The following is a 16,632-nucleotide window of genomic DNA, read 5'->3' as shown; positions in this document are numbered from 1 at the left end:
AAAAAAAAAAAAAAAAAAATAAAAACCAACCAACCACAACTACGTTTATCTGCAGAGCTCCATTCTCATCTAGGAAAGAAATTGGACTATACCCTGACTTTGCTGATGGGATGCCGGAAACATTTGTTGTCTCCAGTCTCGCTCAGGGTGATGGCGTAGAACTGTCCTTTGTTCAAGTAGGTCATGGGCCCCTCCCCTTGCTTTTGACGCAGAGATTTGGTAGCTTCTAGCGTGTACTGGAAAGTGCTGCTGAAAAGACAGGGAGAGAAATATAAACAAAATCCATATCACTTTCTCCTTTTCTCTTTGTCCCCACTCATTACGTATTTCACGCATTGTATAAGCAGAGCATAAGAAGCTAATAATAAAATTCCAGGAAAAGGTCACACAGATATTTAAAAATGCAATTTTCTTTTTTCCAGTTCATCTGATCTGGCAATCAAGCGTAAAACTATCTGGACTGTAAGTCTCTTGGACCAAAGACTACACCTTTACGTTCTCCGAAAAGAACTATCATGAAGTACAAGACTACATACCCCTCAGTGAGAGTGCCAAATACCAGGAGGGAATTCAGTATGGTTTGTAGGACATCAGCTACCTCCATAGGCAGGGAAGGAACACAACCAGAAGGGATAAGAGATAGAAGGCTCAGTTGTTTAAAGGCAACATGTAATCAAGGTTTCTACAAGCTGCCTTTTCAAAATTAATTGAACAGAACAAAGTACCTACATTTAGTTGTATCTGCAATCAAGTAACCTCCCTTTAGAAAAAGGCAAAAATTGGAGAAAAACAGAGTTTGCTCTTGTGTTGGAAGTCAGATTTTAGAAAAGATCCTCCTTCATGGGAGAACTTTCCACCTTTAAAGCAGTTCTCAAACCATGAAAAGTTAAAGCTCCACCAACTAGTGAGCTGTTAGCTGAACACAATTCTCACAGAGCCTCTTCCAGCTGCCTCCTCCAATAACAGGCCCGAACAATAATCCAATAAAAACGATGCCTGCAGCCCCTCACATTCTGTTAAATGAAAAATAATGTCAACCTTGCAGAAAAAGTCTTCTCTTCAAACTGCATTTGGTCACCACAGGAAACTTAATGCAAGGAGTTACTTGCAGGATGCCCTCACGAATTGGAGACACAGGAGAAGCATTTTCACAAAGGTCCTAATTCAGCAAAGTATTTAAGCAGTGCTGGAGCAGAACCAAAAGGACAGATATCTTGGTCCAAAACCGCAGTGCACCCTTAACTTTCTAGTTCAAGCAAACACTCTGTATCATCATAACACTGCCATAGCAATATGGAAATAAGGAGAAGACAAAAGCATTTTTAACTACTCAATGGAAAAAAATAATCACTAGAATGCATGAATAATAGTAACATTCAAATCTCCAATTGTAGAGAAGGTAAAAGAAAGAAAAAATAACCCAATCCACTGTCTTTACATTCAAAGGAAGAAGTTTCAGACAGTTTAGTATCAATTATTTAGTTTACTATGAAGACAATTTCTAAGTGTTTCTGATTACTCTGGTTTATAAATGGCAATCCAGTCATTTTTCCAGTTGCTTGAAAGTTACAAATCAAAGCAAAACTGAAGTAAAAAAGCAAACACCAACCTATACCTATCCAACCCCCTGATGGCAGTTACCAGCACCTCCCAACAAGGCAGCTGCTGCTGAGATGAAGGCTCTTGCACAGTGGAAAGGCAGCACGACGGGGACTGCTGTCCCCTCCACTGCCACCCAGCGTGGTGTGCACTCCTGCAGTCCCTCTGTCCCAGGAGTCAGAGGAACTGAGGCTCTGTGGACACTGGAGAACAGTTCGGCCCCATCTGAGCAGACTGGAAGCACAGAACCACAGGTGCTGGGGAGTCAGCATCCACCCCGCTGCACGGGCTTGTCCTATGGATTGACCGTCCATTAGTGGTGGGGACAGACCCTCTGATGTAGGGTCCCACAAAGGGTCTGCAGGCTGCCTGCTGCAAAGCACACCGAGTGCCCTGGGAGATGCACCTCAAAGCCTCCCACCAGACAGAGGGTCTAACGAGGATGTGTGCTGAGAAGGGCTTAGGATGAACCTAAGTCAGACACATCGTGTCTTAAGAGCTGCCTACAGTCTGCCACGGTCTGCTCCTCTGTTTCCTGGCCTTCTGTATGTCTCAGAAAATCATCAAAAAAAATGTAAATCCCAGCCACACTGCACCTGGCCAATTTTGCAGTAGCTGTGTGGTACCACTTGGGAATCTTCTGCTTGTTCCCAGCTAGCAATCAAAGCGTGCCCTATAGCAGTAGGATTACTATTACCCTTAAAACTTACTGCAGTCACTCAAATTATTATAATACTATTCTGAATCTCACCATGAGTCTTAACTAAAGCCCTGTGTAGTCGTTAAGGGATCTTCTATGAGGCTTCTAATTACTTTTGTATTCACCGCTGGTTTTTTTGGTTTTTTTTTTTCCAATCTGAAGCTTTCATTTCTGAGCACCTATCACTTCCAGGTAACTCCTAGGAAAGATGGTTTCTTTTTTTTTCTTAGTGTGCATTTGGAGGTTTCATTCTAACATGGACCTGGGCCATAGCAGGAAAGACTTACTGTCTGAGAATGTAACGATGCCAATGCTCCAGGATTCAATTTTATAAATATCCAGTGTAGTAAGTGAGCAGTCTGCTAAATATCTGTTTCATATGTACTGCCTATATAATGACTCAGTTCTGAGCTCACTGCAGTTAATGATTATTTTAATATTCCTCAGAAAAAAAAAAACAAAAACAACAAGCTGTAAGGAACCTCCACTACAGAAGTAGTCATACGCTTACTCCAGGAAAAATATGTAGGTATGTTCCTGTTTCTAAAGTGCAAGTAATTTCTTGGATGTAAACAGAACTATTCACAAGCATGAAATGAAGCATCAGCTTATAAGCTTTACTGATCACAGTCTTTATTAGTTAAAGTGACTCTGCAGTGTTTGCCCATTCTACACATGCCTTTTTCTGTTCTTAGGGAGGACACTTCCTTTCAAACTTCACTTTTTTAAAATCTTTTTGGAATTCTTAGGGGTTTTTACATGGTTTGTAATAGATATTTCATTTATATTATTCTATAGGTAAACATGAAGTACCACAACAAAGCAGTATAAAACGATAGAGGGTTTTCCAGAAAACCTACTAGGAGTAACTAGAAAAAAACAGAAGGGAAAAATAAAGATGGAAATTCTATAAGATTGGTGGAGCCAGCTCAACCATCCTGGACATCTGACTTGTGCATCCTGCCATCCTGAAAGGTGGGGAAGATTTTCCATGACCTGGCTGCCAAAGCTGTGCCCTGTTGCCTGGGGGACCTCTCTTAACAGTTTTAATCTCGCATATCTCTGGGGGGCTCCAGAGGAGTCAATAACTTAAAACAATGCCAAGGGAAGATAATAGATGAAAACAGAAACTGCTCAGATACGAAAGCTCACATGCACAGAGAAGAAGGGGAGAGTGATACTGGGCAGCGTCCAGGGAGCCCTGCAGGTGTCCCAGGGTGGTGAAAGGGAGGCAGGGAAGTGGACAGAGGCAGCCTCTCCTCAATACATTCCTGCGTGATGCCAGTCAACACATTTCAAAGCTTATGCCTTACCTTGTTTGTTCATAAATATATTCTTCAGCCCCCACTGACACACTGCGATACTTCTGAAAAACAAATCCAACAATTAAATATAGCTTGATACAACCAAAAAATAAATACCAATAAAAAGTAGAACTGCCTTTAAGGACCCCTTAGAAGAAACCATCAATCATTTAAAACTCAAAATCCCTAAAAACTGGAGTGGAAGATTACATGGCCTTCAAGCTAGAACTGGAAGAGATAATTCATTTATATCAAGCTTTTAGAGTTCTTCATAACCTAACTGCTACAGGAATGTAGCTGAAAAACATCTTTTGCCTTCTTAAACTCCTTGGCTGCCCATTAATACTTCTAAAACAAGCCTGTAAAAAGGTACCCCATCTCAAAGACAAGTAGATTTTTCAATTTAATTAATAGTTTTCCTAAAGACTTCACTTTTTTTTTGTTTGTTTTACTTTATTTAAAAATGTGTGTGTGGTCGGCTGTTCTTAAGGCCTACAATAAAACATTGGCAAAAATTCAGACTGCCATACTCTCTGTTCTGAATAGGAACAGTGACGCAGGCCAAGAAAGTACTTTACCTTCAATCAAAGACTCTGTTTTAGTGAAATGCACACTTTACCAGCTGAAAGGAGGCCTACAGTCACTCTTTAAAAAATGAAAACACACCTCAAGAGGTGGAATTCTAAAAAAAAAAAAAAAAAAAAGAAATCTTTTTGCACAGACTAAGCAAGGATTTGTATTCTGTCTTCTTGAGCAAACAAGCCCATTCGTACTCTACTATGTAAGCTTTGCTGCTGCTTCTTGGCTTGCCTTTTGCCTGAAACATGTTTTTGCTGATGTCTCTCTGATTCACTGATGGATCATTACATTTAATCTCCAGGATTTCTTTTGTGATCACCAGTTAGCAATTAAAAGCTGTTTTATATCCAGAAGTGTCAAGTCAGGCAATTTTGAAAACTTTATGTATAACTGTGCCATAACAAATATCCAGTCAGATACTAGTTAAGTGCAAAGGTATTATATACCAGTTAGGAATGTTTCCTGAAGATCAAAAGTCAAGGGTCCATAAACAGTAGAACAGATAAGCTAAATACTCTAAGAAACCCAACACCTGATGGGTATTACACTGTGGTCCCATACTAACATCAGCCACATTTTATATGAAAGCTGGAGGTTGACATTGTCAAAAACATTCCATTTATTTACCTATCCTTGAAAATTGTGTCTATACGATAAAGGACTAATAAATTAATCACAGCTAAATAAGACTATGAAAGAGATGGGAAAGGTGTATTTATATAATTGCTAAAATTGTATCCAAAGAACACAGCAAGCGATTGACTGAAGTGTCCACTTCGCAGGGACGAAGCCCCTCCTGGGATTTGAGTAGCTGAGGAAGAACGAAGGGACAGGCTAAGTGAAGAGTGAGGCTGCAGCAGGGTGGGAAAGCTCTTCCTGAATCCTGTGCCACATGCACGTGAGCGTGGAAGGCCACCAAGAGTGCCACACACCTCACCCAACAGCTGCAGACGGGGACCTAGTTAAAGTCAGTTGTTCAGTCTCCCTGTACAGGTAACAGGGGAGGTGAAGATGGAGAGGAGTGAGTGCACCTGGGAAACCATTCCACCCACTTTGGGCAATCAGATTTGAATTGTCTCTTTCTCCACAGACTGCAGAGAAATCCCAGGTGACCTGTTATTAACCAATGATTTTAAAAAACGTGTAACAAAAAATTAATCCCGTAGTAACGAAATCCCCATAACACAGTTTGAGATGCAAAATATTAGCACTGTAACAAAAATTACCATAACACGGAGTATGGGATGCAAGGCCAAGGTATAGGTGTAAATTCCCTTTTTACCTCCACCTTAAACCACCTTGCAGACTGGAGGTCCCTCTGCACAGCGCAGACCAGCAGGGCGTCTCGGAACAAAGCGTGGCATGGTAATGGGATCACTCAGCTGCAGCACCCCAGGGAAAGCCCTGGGTACGGTACCACCGGGCTCACATAAAGAGCCATTTACCAGTAACAATGAAAAATAGCTGAAATGATGTGATTTGATAACGCAGGGCAGTGTTTCTAATCCCAGGTTTGATCTTACTGATTTTTCAATGGCAAGCTAGATTTCTTCATTAATTATTCATTTAGTTGACCTAAATGTGTTCTGTATCTGAAAATGGATTTCACCTCCAGACGTCCTGGTCTATAATGCTTGTGTGGAGACAATTTACTTTTCTATAATACACAAACACACAGTAAATTTCTCACATATTCAGAGTAACTCAGCCTTAATCTAGCTTGTCTTGTACTTTTGTTACATTTACAATTTCATAGAGTTGGAGAAGAAAAATCCAAGGAGAGTTTTAGCACCTAAACTCCCTAATTATTTGCAGAGATACTGTTAGCTTTAAATATTTTTTCCCTTTCTACATTTCTGGCTTATCTGCATTATTCTGCGGCAGGCAAAAGAAGCCAGAGGGTACTCACCATATTAAAGCTGACTGTATAATTACTTTGCCTCATCATAACTCTAACATACTTAAAAGGTAGCTCCTTGTCTCTCTTTTCCTCCTGATTCCCTATATCTACATGCACCCGAGTCTTTCCCTGCCTGTTAACTTCTCCATTCCCCTCTAGTCACCAAATTCTACTACTTTTTCTCACTTGCCCATGATGTAGAGTAGAGCTTAGTACAACTGACAGCTTCTGAATAAATTACTTGGGTTTATCAACAGTAGAGGCTCACACTGCTCATTTGCACTTTCAGAAGAACATCAAGAATTTCCCATTTACAGAGTGGCTGCTATTTCTTACTGTTATGAATAGGACTGAAGGCAGATCTTGTTAACACAAAACAAATCTTTCAGAATGGAAACTCTACTTGACACAATATCCCAGAAGACAAAAGATCAGTATCTATTACTCTCAGAGTTTTCAATAAACAACATTAAAACTGTCTTCTAAAACACCTCATGATGCTCCCCTACAATCTGAGCACAGACTGGCAGGAGCACGGCAAGAGGCAGAGATTAATTTGTTGAAACAAACATCGCCGTTCCTCTAATGGCTCTTGCGGACAGCTCAAATCTCCTTATCTTGTTTACAAGCTCAAATCTGCTTATCTTGTTTACAGCTTTTTATTGAGTTCTTAGATGCTAATTTGAGGTGAAAAACTTACTTCTGTTCCTCCATCTTTGAAGGTGTCGCTGTACGTACTGTCAGGAGTACTGCGCTGGTCATCTTTGAGATAATTGGTGTGGGGAGCAATGTTGGACACTTCGTACGGTTCAAAGATAACCCCTCGGTGCTCCTCATTTTCTCCCCTTGCATAGTGTGCTTGTGGGGCCATAAAAACAGGGGTGAACTCCTCTGCTTTAACCACAGTCACTCCAGTCCCCGTGATGGGCGTTGAGCTCCCAGACACGTTTGTGTTGTATTCCCTTTTGGATGACTCCAAAGGATCTTGGTTCAAGGAAAGGTTAACCGGCACCGTCTTCAGGACTTGCACGCGGTTCTCTCCCCCACTTAAATTACTCTGAGCTTCCGTGGTATTAAGACAATTTCTGTGAGACAAAACCAAAAAATGTTATGAACTGTCCTGACAGACTAAATCTCCTCCTTAAATAGCTTAATGTTCCGGGATGCCAGGGAAGGAGATCTCTCAACTCTGATAAGCCATTGCCATAAGAAATAGTACATTAACAAATACTAGGCAAAAGACATCGTGAGGCAAACACAAAGGTCCAGAACCCTTTAACAACTAGGGCAAGACAGTAACATTTGATTTGACCTATAATCAATATGACTTGTTACAATAAATTCTAGGTATCCGGGGTTGCTTTTATCTTGACTTATAATTTGGGTGCAAAATCAATCCACCACTGCAACAGCCTTTAGGCACAAAATTAGCATGAGGAGTAAGGCGAGGTATGTATTACTCACAGTATATAATTTGCCTGTGAAATAGGCAGAATATCACCAGCAAAAGTCATACGCTGATGCATGCTCTTTCAGGCTGTTGACAGGTCACTACTGTTTGTGTAGCTCTGGTACAAATGCTTTTCTGGAAGAGCAAGCCCAGGAATCCCATTGTATCAGAGTAGATCAGTAACTATAGCAGCTGCAAGGTAACCTCCAGCAGCATTCCCACATCCACCCGCGGCTGCCGCTGAAAGCAATCTGATTGCTGATAGTAATTGCACTGACATAAAATTGTTAACTCGTAAAACTTTTAGTAGGTGTAACACACTGCATTGCTTTCAACCCAGGAGATTTGTTCTGACATTACAGTTCCTCTCTCTCGGCCTTCCACCAAAGGCCAGTTTTGTCAATTACACTCAACTTAGGAATTTCTCTGGTGTTCGCAGAAGAAAAACTGTCCCTCAAAGAAAGTTTCGTATTCTGTTTTGAAACAGTGAATTTATACTACTACCTATTTAAACTTTCACCTCACACAGCTAGTGGACACTACCTATTGCTGTCCTAAATTACCTACATCAAAATAAACCTTGTGTAGCTTCTCTCCACTATAATTTTACATGAAGATACCCTCCTATATGTAAACTTAGTTCTTTCTACATAAATATAAACTTTCTCTTGTCCACAGTTCTTAATAAAGGCAGGAGTCAATTTCCTCTGACTCTTCAATTCACTTTTAGCCTACAGAGGAAGGCTGAAATCTGAGAGGAGTGAGAAAAATATTTTGAGCGAACGATTTTAGGAGAGCTACTTTATTTGCTTCTGGACAGAGCCTACGTTATGTTAAATAAAACTGTATGAATCAGGCTACTGAGGCCAAATAATAATTTTTTTGCTCTAGAAGAAGAAAACTGAAAGAAAAGCAGCCAATAGCCAAACTGTCAATATAATCTGATTTTACTAATCTCAGCAGCAATAAAACAACAAAATGAAACACAAAAACATCATGAAACTTTCTGTTACTTTGCAAATTGCATGTTAAATAATACTGTTCAATTTTTCTAATAAATTAAAAGTAAAAAGGAGTAAAGTTTGCTTCCCAAAATAGTCTTCATTCTTTTATCTTTTGGAAGAAAACCATAAACCCCCGGGCTATCATAGTTCCTTCAGTTCACAACTGATCAACACTGTTAGTAGCTGGGTGTATGATTTTGAATAATACTGTACCTTTTATCTTGGTCTTCTTGATTATCACTCACTTTGTTAACAGACAACAGCCTTTTATCTCTGGGAACCTGAGAACAACACCAGGCATGGGGTCAGGTAAATGCAACTGTCAGGTATTTGCAGTTTCAGACTGCTCTACTGCAACAACTAGAAAAATGTAACCGTATCAGTGCTGTCTAGCTCACAGATGCCAGGAGCTGTTTTTCTTTGGGAGACTGATTGTGAACAGAAAGATAATTTCCAAAGGCAAAAAAATGTAGGGACTGCTTTCTTTTTTACTTCTTGGGCACACTAGTCTGGAGCAAAGCACTCTTTTATATGTCCTTATCTTTGGAATATCGAGCTAGGTCAAGCTATGTCAAAAAAATCAAAGTGTATATTGCCAAATACAAACACACTTTTCACTGAATAATAAAAGATGAGAAAGAAGACATGTCATTTTGATGAGATCTGCATGGACGCCCTTTTAGCTCAGAGGAAAAAGGGTTTTCAATAAAACCACAAGCACCAGCTAAGTCGTGTTATGGAGCAGTCTTGAGGGTGGAGGACTCATACCTAAGGGAAGTTTGTGGATCCTTTCCTTTCCTAGCACGGGGACAGGTCAGGGCATGCTGGCACGTCATCAGAGAACACTGACTTCTGCTTTGCTGAGTGCATCAACAGGCACGAGAAGTAAAAATCCAGTCAAATCTGGCCCCTCGACAGACTCGGAATTGAAACCAAGTTACTTAAAAGATTTGTCTTCCCACACACCGGTTTCCTGACACCAGCACAGATATGAAATCACCAAGGGCAAAGCTGCTGCCATGACCGTATTTTTCTTTTCTTGCTGAACAAGCAATTTGGGAGCTAAAACTTCTACTCTATCTTTTACAAAGGAAGGTATATCCACTCCATCACAGCAGTTAACTCAGGATTAAAGAGCAAGAAAAGACTGACCTAAGAATGGGCTAAAGCTGTGTCTTTTATCTTTAAATACTTTAAAGAAATATCAGGAAAATACCTGAATTTAGAGGAAAAACAATACTACAGTGTGCTACAGTAGCCAAGGTTAACATCAGCTGTATCTGCAAGACAGCAGCAGAATCAGAAAGTGCCAGCCAATGCCTCTCCTTCTCTTAGGGACATCCTCTCTCCCTATTAAGCATCCTGCTGGTTAAAAAACCTATTTCGCATATTTCAGAAGTGGGATCCAAGCCACAGTTTGCATATGTTTATTCCCCCTGTTAAGATCATATGTTTATCCCTGAAGGAGCATCTATGTTTAGGTAAATATCACTACAAGAAAAAGGAGAAGTTAAAAAAAAAAACACCAGTTAAGTTCAAATGATTCCGATTGACTGGAAAAAGTACTTCAAAAAAATTACCCAGCACGTAAGAGCAAATGAGCCAGATGATAAACAAGGGCAATTCAAGAGAGTCTGGTGCACTGGAAGTCCTCCTCTACACTTCCACTTTACAGGATGGAGGTTTAAGTCAGGTTTTAAGTTCCTGTTCGAGAGCATCAACAAGAGTTATCCTTTTCTCCCAGTTACAGAAAGAAATAGTTACAACTGAATGCTGGAAATGGCTTTGAGATTAACACAGCTTATTCTATCTGAACCCCGTGTCTTTTGCAACTGCCTGGAATAAGGAACAAACATGTCTCTTAGAACACAGTTTTACAAAGTAAAAGGGCTGTTCTCTGGTTTTATTTTAAAAAATCCAGCAGATTAGTGAACTGCTACATACAAAGGTAGTACTAAAACAGAAGCCAACACTCCAGATGCTCATACACATCCTGAATCTTACGAATCTGCATTAACTTCACAGACTCTGGCACTGCGGTAACTCTGGCAAGTACAGAAAAGGACCTTTTTTCTTTCTCATTGGGAAAAGCTTTTCTCTACTGACAACACCATACAAAAGCAAGGAACATCTCTTGAAATACAATCAGTAAAGAAATTAAAACAATATTGAACCATTAGGTTGGTATATGGCATCCTTCCTAAAACCCCTTCTTCCTGAATGCTAATTTAACTATTGTAGCAGAGACTAAAAAGAGCAGCCCATTCTCTAAAAGCATTTATACTAACAAATACTAAAACCAAAGGGGTTTTTATTTAAAATTTCCATTCTTGCTACTTCGTCACGAATGACAAGGGAAGCTGCCATTGTTCTGCTGGCTTTTACAGAAGATCATCTGTCCAATGCAGGCTTTGGGAGTACTGAGACAGTTGGAGTGAAATGGATGATTTCATACGTTAGTGCTTGGTAGGAAACACTGATTCTGTCTGCAGAGTACAAAGGGGCCAGCCTGGGTTGCAGAGTGAAATTTCTGCATTACACAGAGATGCACCCTGTAGGATTCTCCTCTGATTTCAGCAGAAATCTCAAACACAGCTCTAGTTAAACACTATGAAATACACCAAAAAAAAAAAAAAAAAGTTGGTATAAAAATGGTAGGTAAAGTCCTGGGCTCAGAACACGACAAACTGAAACTGTGTGTCAGTGCTTCCCCTGCAACTTGACTTAGATCTCTGTCTCTGCGTCCAGCTCCATTTCTGTCTTCCACCTCTCTATTTAGACTGTGAACTTCCAGTGCAAGGGTCAGACCTCACTGTGTTTCTATACAGCCTACTGCAATCATTATACAAATAAAAATAACATGGGAAACTGTCAGATGAGAGATACTCCAGTTAAAGAGCAAACTAAACCATGTGTGGTATGAACAAGAAAAGCAGACAAACCTACAGATGGAAAAGGACTCCCCTTTTCCACTTTTTAAAGAATACTGCAAATATCTGAGCTCAAATAAAAACGGGGTTAGTCCATCCAATGCTCTTGCAAGGGAAGAGGAAGAACACTATGCTCATGAAGAAATCATGGTTGCAAATTTAATACAGGAATTCTGATTTTGGTTTTTCTTTCCAGAACTAAACACATCAAAACAGCCTCAGACAGGCTTCCTAAAACAGAAAGGGTGCTTGATGCAAGTATCAGAGGAAAAAAAAAAAAAAGATGCAGTTACTTCTGTCTTTGGAAACTGGCTCTTTGGATGTCTCTTAGAGCAGTCCCCTGCTAGTGCAGCAGGGAGGAAAACCGATGGAGTTACCTACTTTATAATAGTCATACAATAGGCCAAGAGCAGCAGCACTGTCCTCATCACCATTTATGCTCATCATAGCCTTGGTAGCTGCTGTTAGGGGATTCTCCAAATACGACTTCCAGGCTTCATCTTCGCTGGTGTAGGCTCGTCTGGTGTTGAATGAAGTGTCAGTTGGCACTAAGGCCACAAGTCGCTTGTTACTGCAGACAGGAAGAATAAAATGGTGATCCAGAAGGGGTTACTTTATTCACAAGGCATGTTAAAGAACATCACATAGCTCAATGAAAGTGATATGATTATATCAAGCAAGTACCTCTGTATTAAACTTGCTGACATGAATATTTATCAGTATTAGGTACCCTCAGTGCTTAACCAAAAAAAAAATTAAATGTATGCCGATTCTGTGATAATAATTCAAATGTATTTTTACTAATATACAGATAGAGCTAATATACAGATTTTAAAACTATTTGGAAAAAAAGGAAGTAACAATATAAGAACAACTTGCCCCAGTATTTTTTGCTAGATGTACACTTGATTGGGGAAAAATACATTTAATTGAAAACAGTTATAATAAGAAGACATGAATGAAAAAAAGAAAAGGTATCTAATACTAATCTAGTGTTCACCTAAACCGAGTAAAATTATTAAATAAGTGGGTACACCTTATAATCGAGCTATTCTCTGCTTTTGGAATGCAATTTGTCTGTCATTTCAGAGAGGTTTTCTGTAACAGGATGTGAGCAATGGGTCCAGTGGATGAAGCAGAAGTCAACATATTTGGCCTCAATTCACACTTTATCACTCACCACATCTAGTTACAGACCCATGGCAAGACGCACAAGCCCATTGCAGCAGAGCAGTTTCCTCCAGCCTGAAAGTGGTACAAACTGACCAGTGCCTGCATCTATCATGAGAGAAGCTGCCCCATCAGGCTGAAATTTCCAGTATAATGGAAACATAAATGAAGATAATAGTACCGGCTTTTGTAAAACGTTCGATAAAGTTATGGATAAAAGAACTACTCAAATAAAAATAAAAAAAAAATTAAAAGTTGCATTCCTATCACACAAGATAGTAGGCAAAGAGATAAGGCAGGGAAATAGTGGAGCAAGGGATCCACTGTTGCTGCTCAGTGCCTATTGGAAGAGCACAGACAAGGATCACGATGGAACTTTTAACACGTTACACCTACAAATTTGAAAGCTGCAAAGACAGGGTGAAATAACTAAATATACTGACTTATCTGGTGAAACTAGCAGTTATTGCCAGTGACCTTAACAAAACATATCCTGCTATCTTCTACATAAAAACTGCTCGTTATTCAGCCTCCTCTTTTTGCTCTCCCCTCCCTGCAGCGGTGCCAGCTCCGCAGAGCCAACCCAACCACCTCCTGCTGCCGCACAGAGACTGGCATTCAAACACCGTGCAACTGAGACTTTTATTTGATTTCAGAAATAGGATTTGATAAAAGCACAACCAAAGCCACCTGGTAAATGCTCCCAGGTGCCGGGAGCGTGTCCTGCCTGGCCCCCACGCCGCAGTGTGGGCTGCCCGAGCCCAACCTGCAAAGTGCCTGCTCCTGTGTTTAAGGAAGAGGAGGAGGGTGGTAGAGATTATCATCTCTATGGTACAGAGCACTGTTTACAAGTTTCTTTATTTAATGAAAAACAAAATAATCCACCTGGTACACAGAGCACAGGTTTACGAGCTCTGTGGGGGAAGAGAGCATTTCATAGCTTCATATCACAAAATACAGCCACCAGTAACAGTTGAGGTTATATATTCCTTTCATCTAAAATATCTGGATTTTCAGAAGCTTCCTTTCTTTTTCGAGGGCCTTTCTGCCCGGCCTTTTTCTGCAGATTCTAAAGATTTTTGTCCTCCTTGTTTCCACACACACGTTAGTGTTGTTACAGGTCTGCCTCAGCAAGCGAAGCCGAAGCATAAATTAGGAGCCCAAGGAGGGACAGAGAGAACTGGTAGCTCCGCTTGCCTTTTCAATACCTTATTGTTAGCGACTCAAATCAGATTTGCAACAGCCCCGCTGTTTGTGCCAGAGGCAGCTGAGGGCCTGTTCCCACTCTGGAGTAGCCAATTCTCCCTGGCTCAGAGGCAATTATTCCAGGCAAGGATTCTCCTTTCCTCAACAAAGCTCCCCTTCAGCTCAAGCCGGGCTGTTCCACCGCATGGGCGGCTGCCCATTGCAACACACAAATCACCGCTCGCTCTCCTTCCTGTAGCAATCTCCCTTTACAATCAATAACTGCCTTTTGTTACCCGCAGCGCTCGCAGCCAGGCGAGAGTCATAACTGATTTACGAGCGCTACAGGCAGACTGCAAGATGCCCTTTATAAAAACACACCTTTTTAAGAGCTGGGCTGTGCCCGTCTGCAGAAAGGCTGGAGGGGAGGAGTCAATCTCTGCTGCTCTAACTTAGTCACGACAATCCTAATGCAATGAAGAGATGACTGTCCCTTGGGGGTGTTGCGTACGATTGTGGTGGGGAGAAGCTGAAGTAAAGGGGATAATCACTCTCGGAACAGCCACTCAGTAAGTAAAAAGTTGGAACGACTGGAAAGGCACAGATGCAGAGACCTAGAGCCTCCCTAACACCTCCCCAGAGCACTTTTTCTCTAAAACCCAGGTTTTCAGGTTTAAAAACCTAAATACCCATCTCCTCCGGCTTGAGAGATGGTCTGCAGCAAATCAGCCGCCACACTCATTGTGTTTACTCTGCAAACAGACTGAAACAATAGCACTAAGAAAAATAAAAAACTTCCTCATCACCCCTATCCCTGTAATCAGCTCTGCGGGAGGTTAATGGTCAGACCTAATTATCATGATTTAACATAGTCAATCATTTCAAAGATTATATCCAAAGCAGCCAGCCAAAACAACTGGGCTCACTTTAAGAAATCTTCTCTATTAATTAAGGTCATTTGGATGGGAGGGAGGGTTTCTCCTGAGAAATGAGGTTTGGGTGGGCACACGCATTCCCTTTTCTTTTCCACGACTGCTCAACCTCCCAGACAATTTCAGCCAAACGTGACAGAGGGGTAGCAAAGTACCCCCTAACCAGAGGGGATAAATATGCCAAGAAAACCCAACCTCCTGAGCAAGGCTCTGCACAGGTAAGCTCCCCTGGTCCCATCAGGTACCCTTCCATGCTGGGGCACCCCCAGCTGCTCCAGCTGTGTAACTGATGACACCAGGCAGTTGCTTAGAGGAGAGTGACTCTGGTGGCACCTGGACCATGGGGAAGACCAAGGGTGATGCCTACAAGAAACATAATAGTGTTCCTACTGGACAGAGTGGTTCTGAACCCCACCTATGAGAAAGACCTCCGTTGGAGCCTGTGATTAGCTACTATTATCAAAAGCCGCAAATCCCTCGGTGATCCCATTCATGGAGAACTTAAGGAAGATGGACGAAGATTGCAAGCGGAAGACTCCCAATTCAATCTGCCCAGCAGTATCAGCAAATATTCGCTATAGCCCCAGGCACCATCTTCTAAAATAGCTTGCCAAGGAGCAGAGAACAAGCCCAGCCCTGACTGTGCCCATTCCTCACTGGGGCTAGCCCACCGCTCCCCTACCTGGTAGCCAGGATGAGCGCTAACCAGAGCCTGGCTCGGAGGGACGTGCCGGCACAGGCTGAATGCACACCACATTTCACCACAGAGATACAGCTTAACAACTGAGGATACTTTGCACTTAAAAAGTACATGTTTCCTTCCAAGCTCTGAGTTGAGCTCCTAACAAATTCAAAATATTTCCGTTGCTTTATGTTAAACAGTAGTAGGTGGTTACATATCTTAATTTGCAGGTGGGTGAGGATGAAAGGTATCTTCTGAGGAATGGTCTAGCTTAGGAACTACATTGCCCTGATACTTCACTGTTTATGTAAAGACTAAACTTCAGAATTTTTTTTTGTCTTTACTTTGCAAAACTTTCCCCTCCACAACTGTTTAGTAGAGATTTTCTTGTTTGTACCATCTTACATGATTTGTGTGCTTTCCTTGTAAGAAAATACACACATACATTTTCCAGATTTATATCAGTTATGGTAATTTTTGCATCTGGTAAACTGATATTTTTGAACTTATTTAAAATTAAGATTATGGAATTATATAAAACCCTATATTAGTATATAAATGGAGATGTGAAAAAACCATGTTAGTTTCATTTCAGTTAGTGCAGTACAACAACATAAATTGGAGGGGTACATTGTGGTTAATGTCAATAAACTAGCTGAATGGAGAGGGCTGGCCTTTCAAGCTCTTCTTCAGATTAGAGATAATGAACTTTCAACAGCCAGGACTTGGGGCTATAAAAGCCTACCACAGGCAAATTCTCACCTAACTCGATGCAATTTGTGAATTAGTTTACACAGAATCAGAAGTGCCCATTAACACATTCATGAACAATGGTGAAAGGCTACAGCTTTGTGATCAGAGCTTGCTTTTTATTCCGAAACCAGATGTCCTGCCCACCAGTCTCTCACAGCCTCTCAGCCAGTTTTGATGCTCAAGAGCTTTCTGTTGAATTTGGAAACTCCACACAGCCCTCGACTTCTCTCCTAAATTTGCCACCGAACATAAAGCAGACTGATGCACCAAGTACAGCTGCATCTTGCTCTCCTCCTTCATGTGCTCAGCATTGCGTCCTGATCCAGTTACTTGGTGCTAGTGGGGAAGAAAATGTCACCCTGCCTGTCCCCCAACTTTTGCCTTGCCCAGGAAATTCACCCCTGAAGTCCAAAGCAGACTGGTAAAAGTGCCAAGATGGGCACC

At 41.2% G+C, this 16,632-nt stretch overlaps 1 protein-coding gene across 5 annotated transcripts in view; it reads right to left on the bottom strand.

Moving 5' to 3' along the window:
- GRHL2 (grainyhead-like transcription factor 2) overlaps nucleotides 1-16,632 on the bottom strand; it is a 69,544-nt gene that overhangs the window by 44,546 nt on the left and 8,366 nt on the right. For 2 of the 5 annotated variants that reach the window (XM_014965544.1, XM_014965540.1), the window contains exons 2-6: nucleotides 11,848-12,037; nucleotides 8,750-8,817; nucleotides 6,783-7,167; nucleotides 3,613-3,665; nucleotides 93-249 (exon numbers count right to left, since the gene is read on the bottom strand). In XM_014965544.1, coding sequence (XP_014821030.1) covers nucleotides 93-249; nucleotides 3,613-3,665; nucleotides 6,783-7,167; nucleotides 8,750-8,817; nucleotides 11,848-12,037 — 853 coding nt within the window. Of the gene's footprint in view, nucleotides 1-92; nucleotides 250-3,612; nucleotides 3,666-6,782; nucleotides 7,168-8,749; nucleotides 8,818-10,116; nucleotides 10,241-11,847; nucleotides 12,038-13,521; nucleotides 13,793-16,632 lie in introns of those variants that run through there. The other 3 variants (XM_014965543.1, XM_014965542.1, XM_014965541.1) reach the window with 3 other exon arrangements.

This window comes from Calidris pugnax, unplaced genomic scaffold (assembly GCF_001431845.1).
Source record: "Calidris pugnax isolate Ruff unplaced genomic scaffold, ASM143184v1 scaffold41, whole genome shotgun sequence".
Classification (NCBI taxonomy): domain Eukaryota; kingdom Metazoa; phylum Chordata; class Aves; order Charadriiformes; family Scolopacidae; genus Calidris; species Calidris pugnax.
The sequence above is the reverse complement of the archived record's forward strand: the minus strand, read 5'-3'. Positions and strand labels throughout refer to the sequence as shown.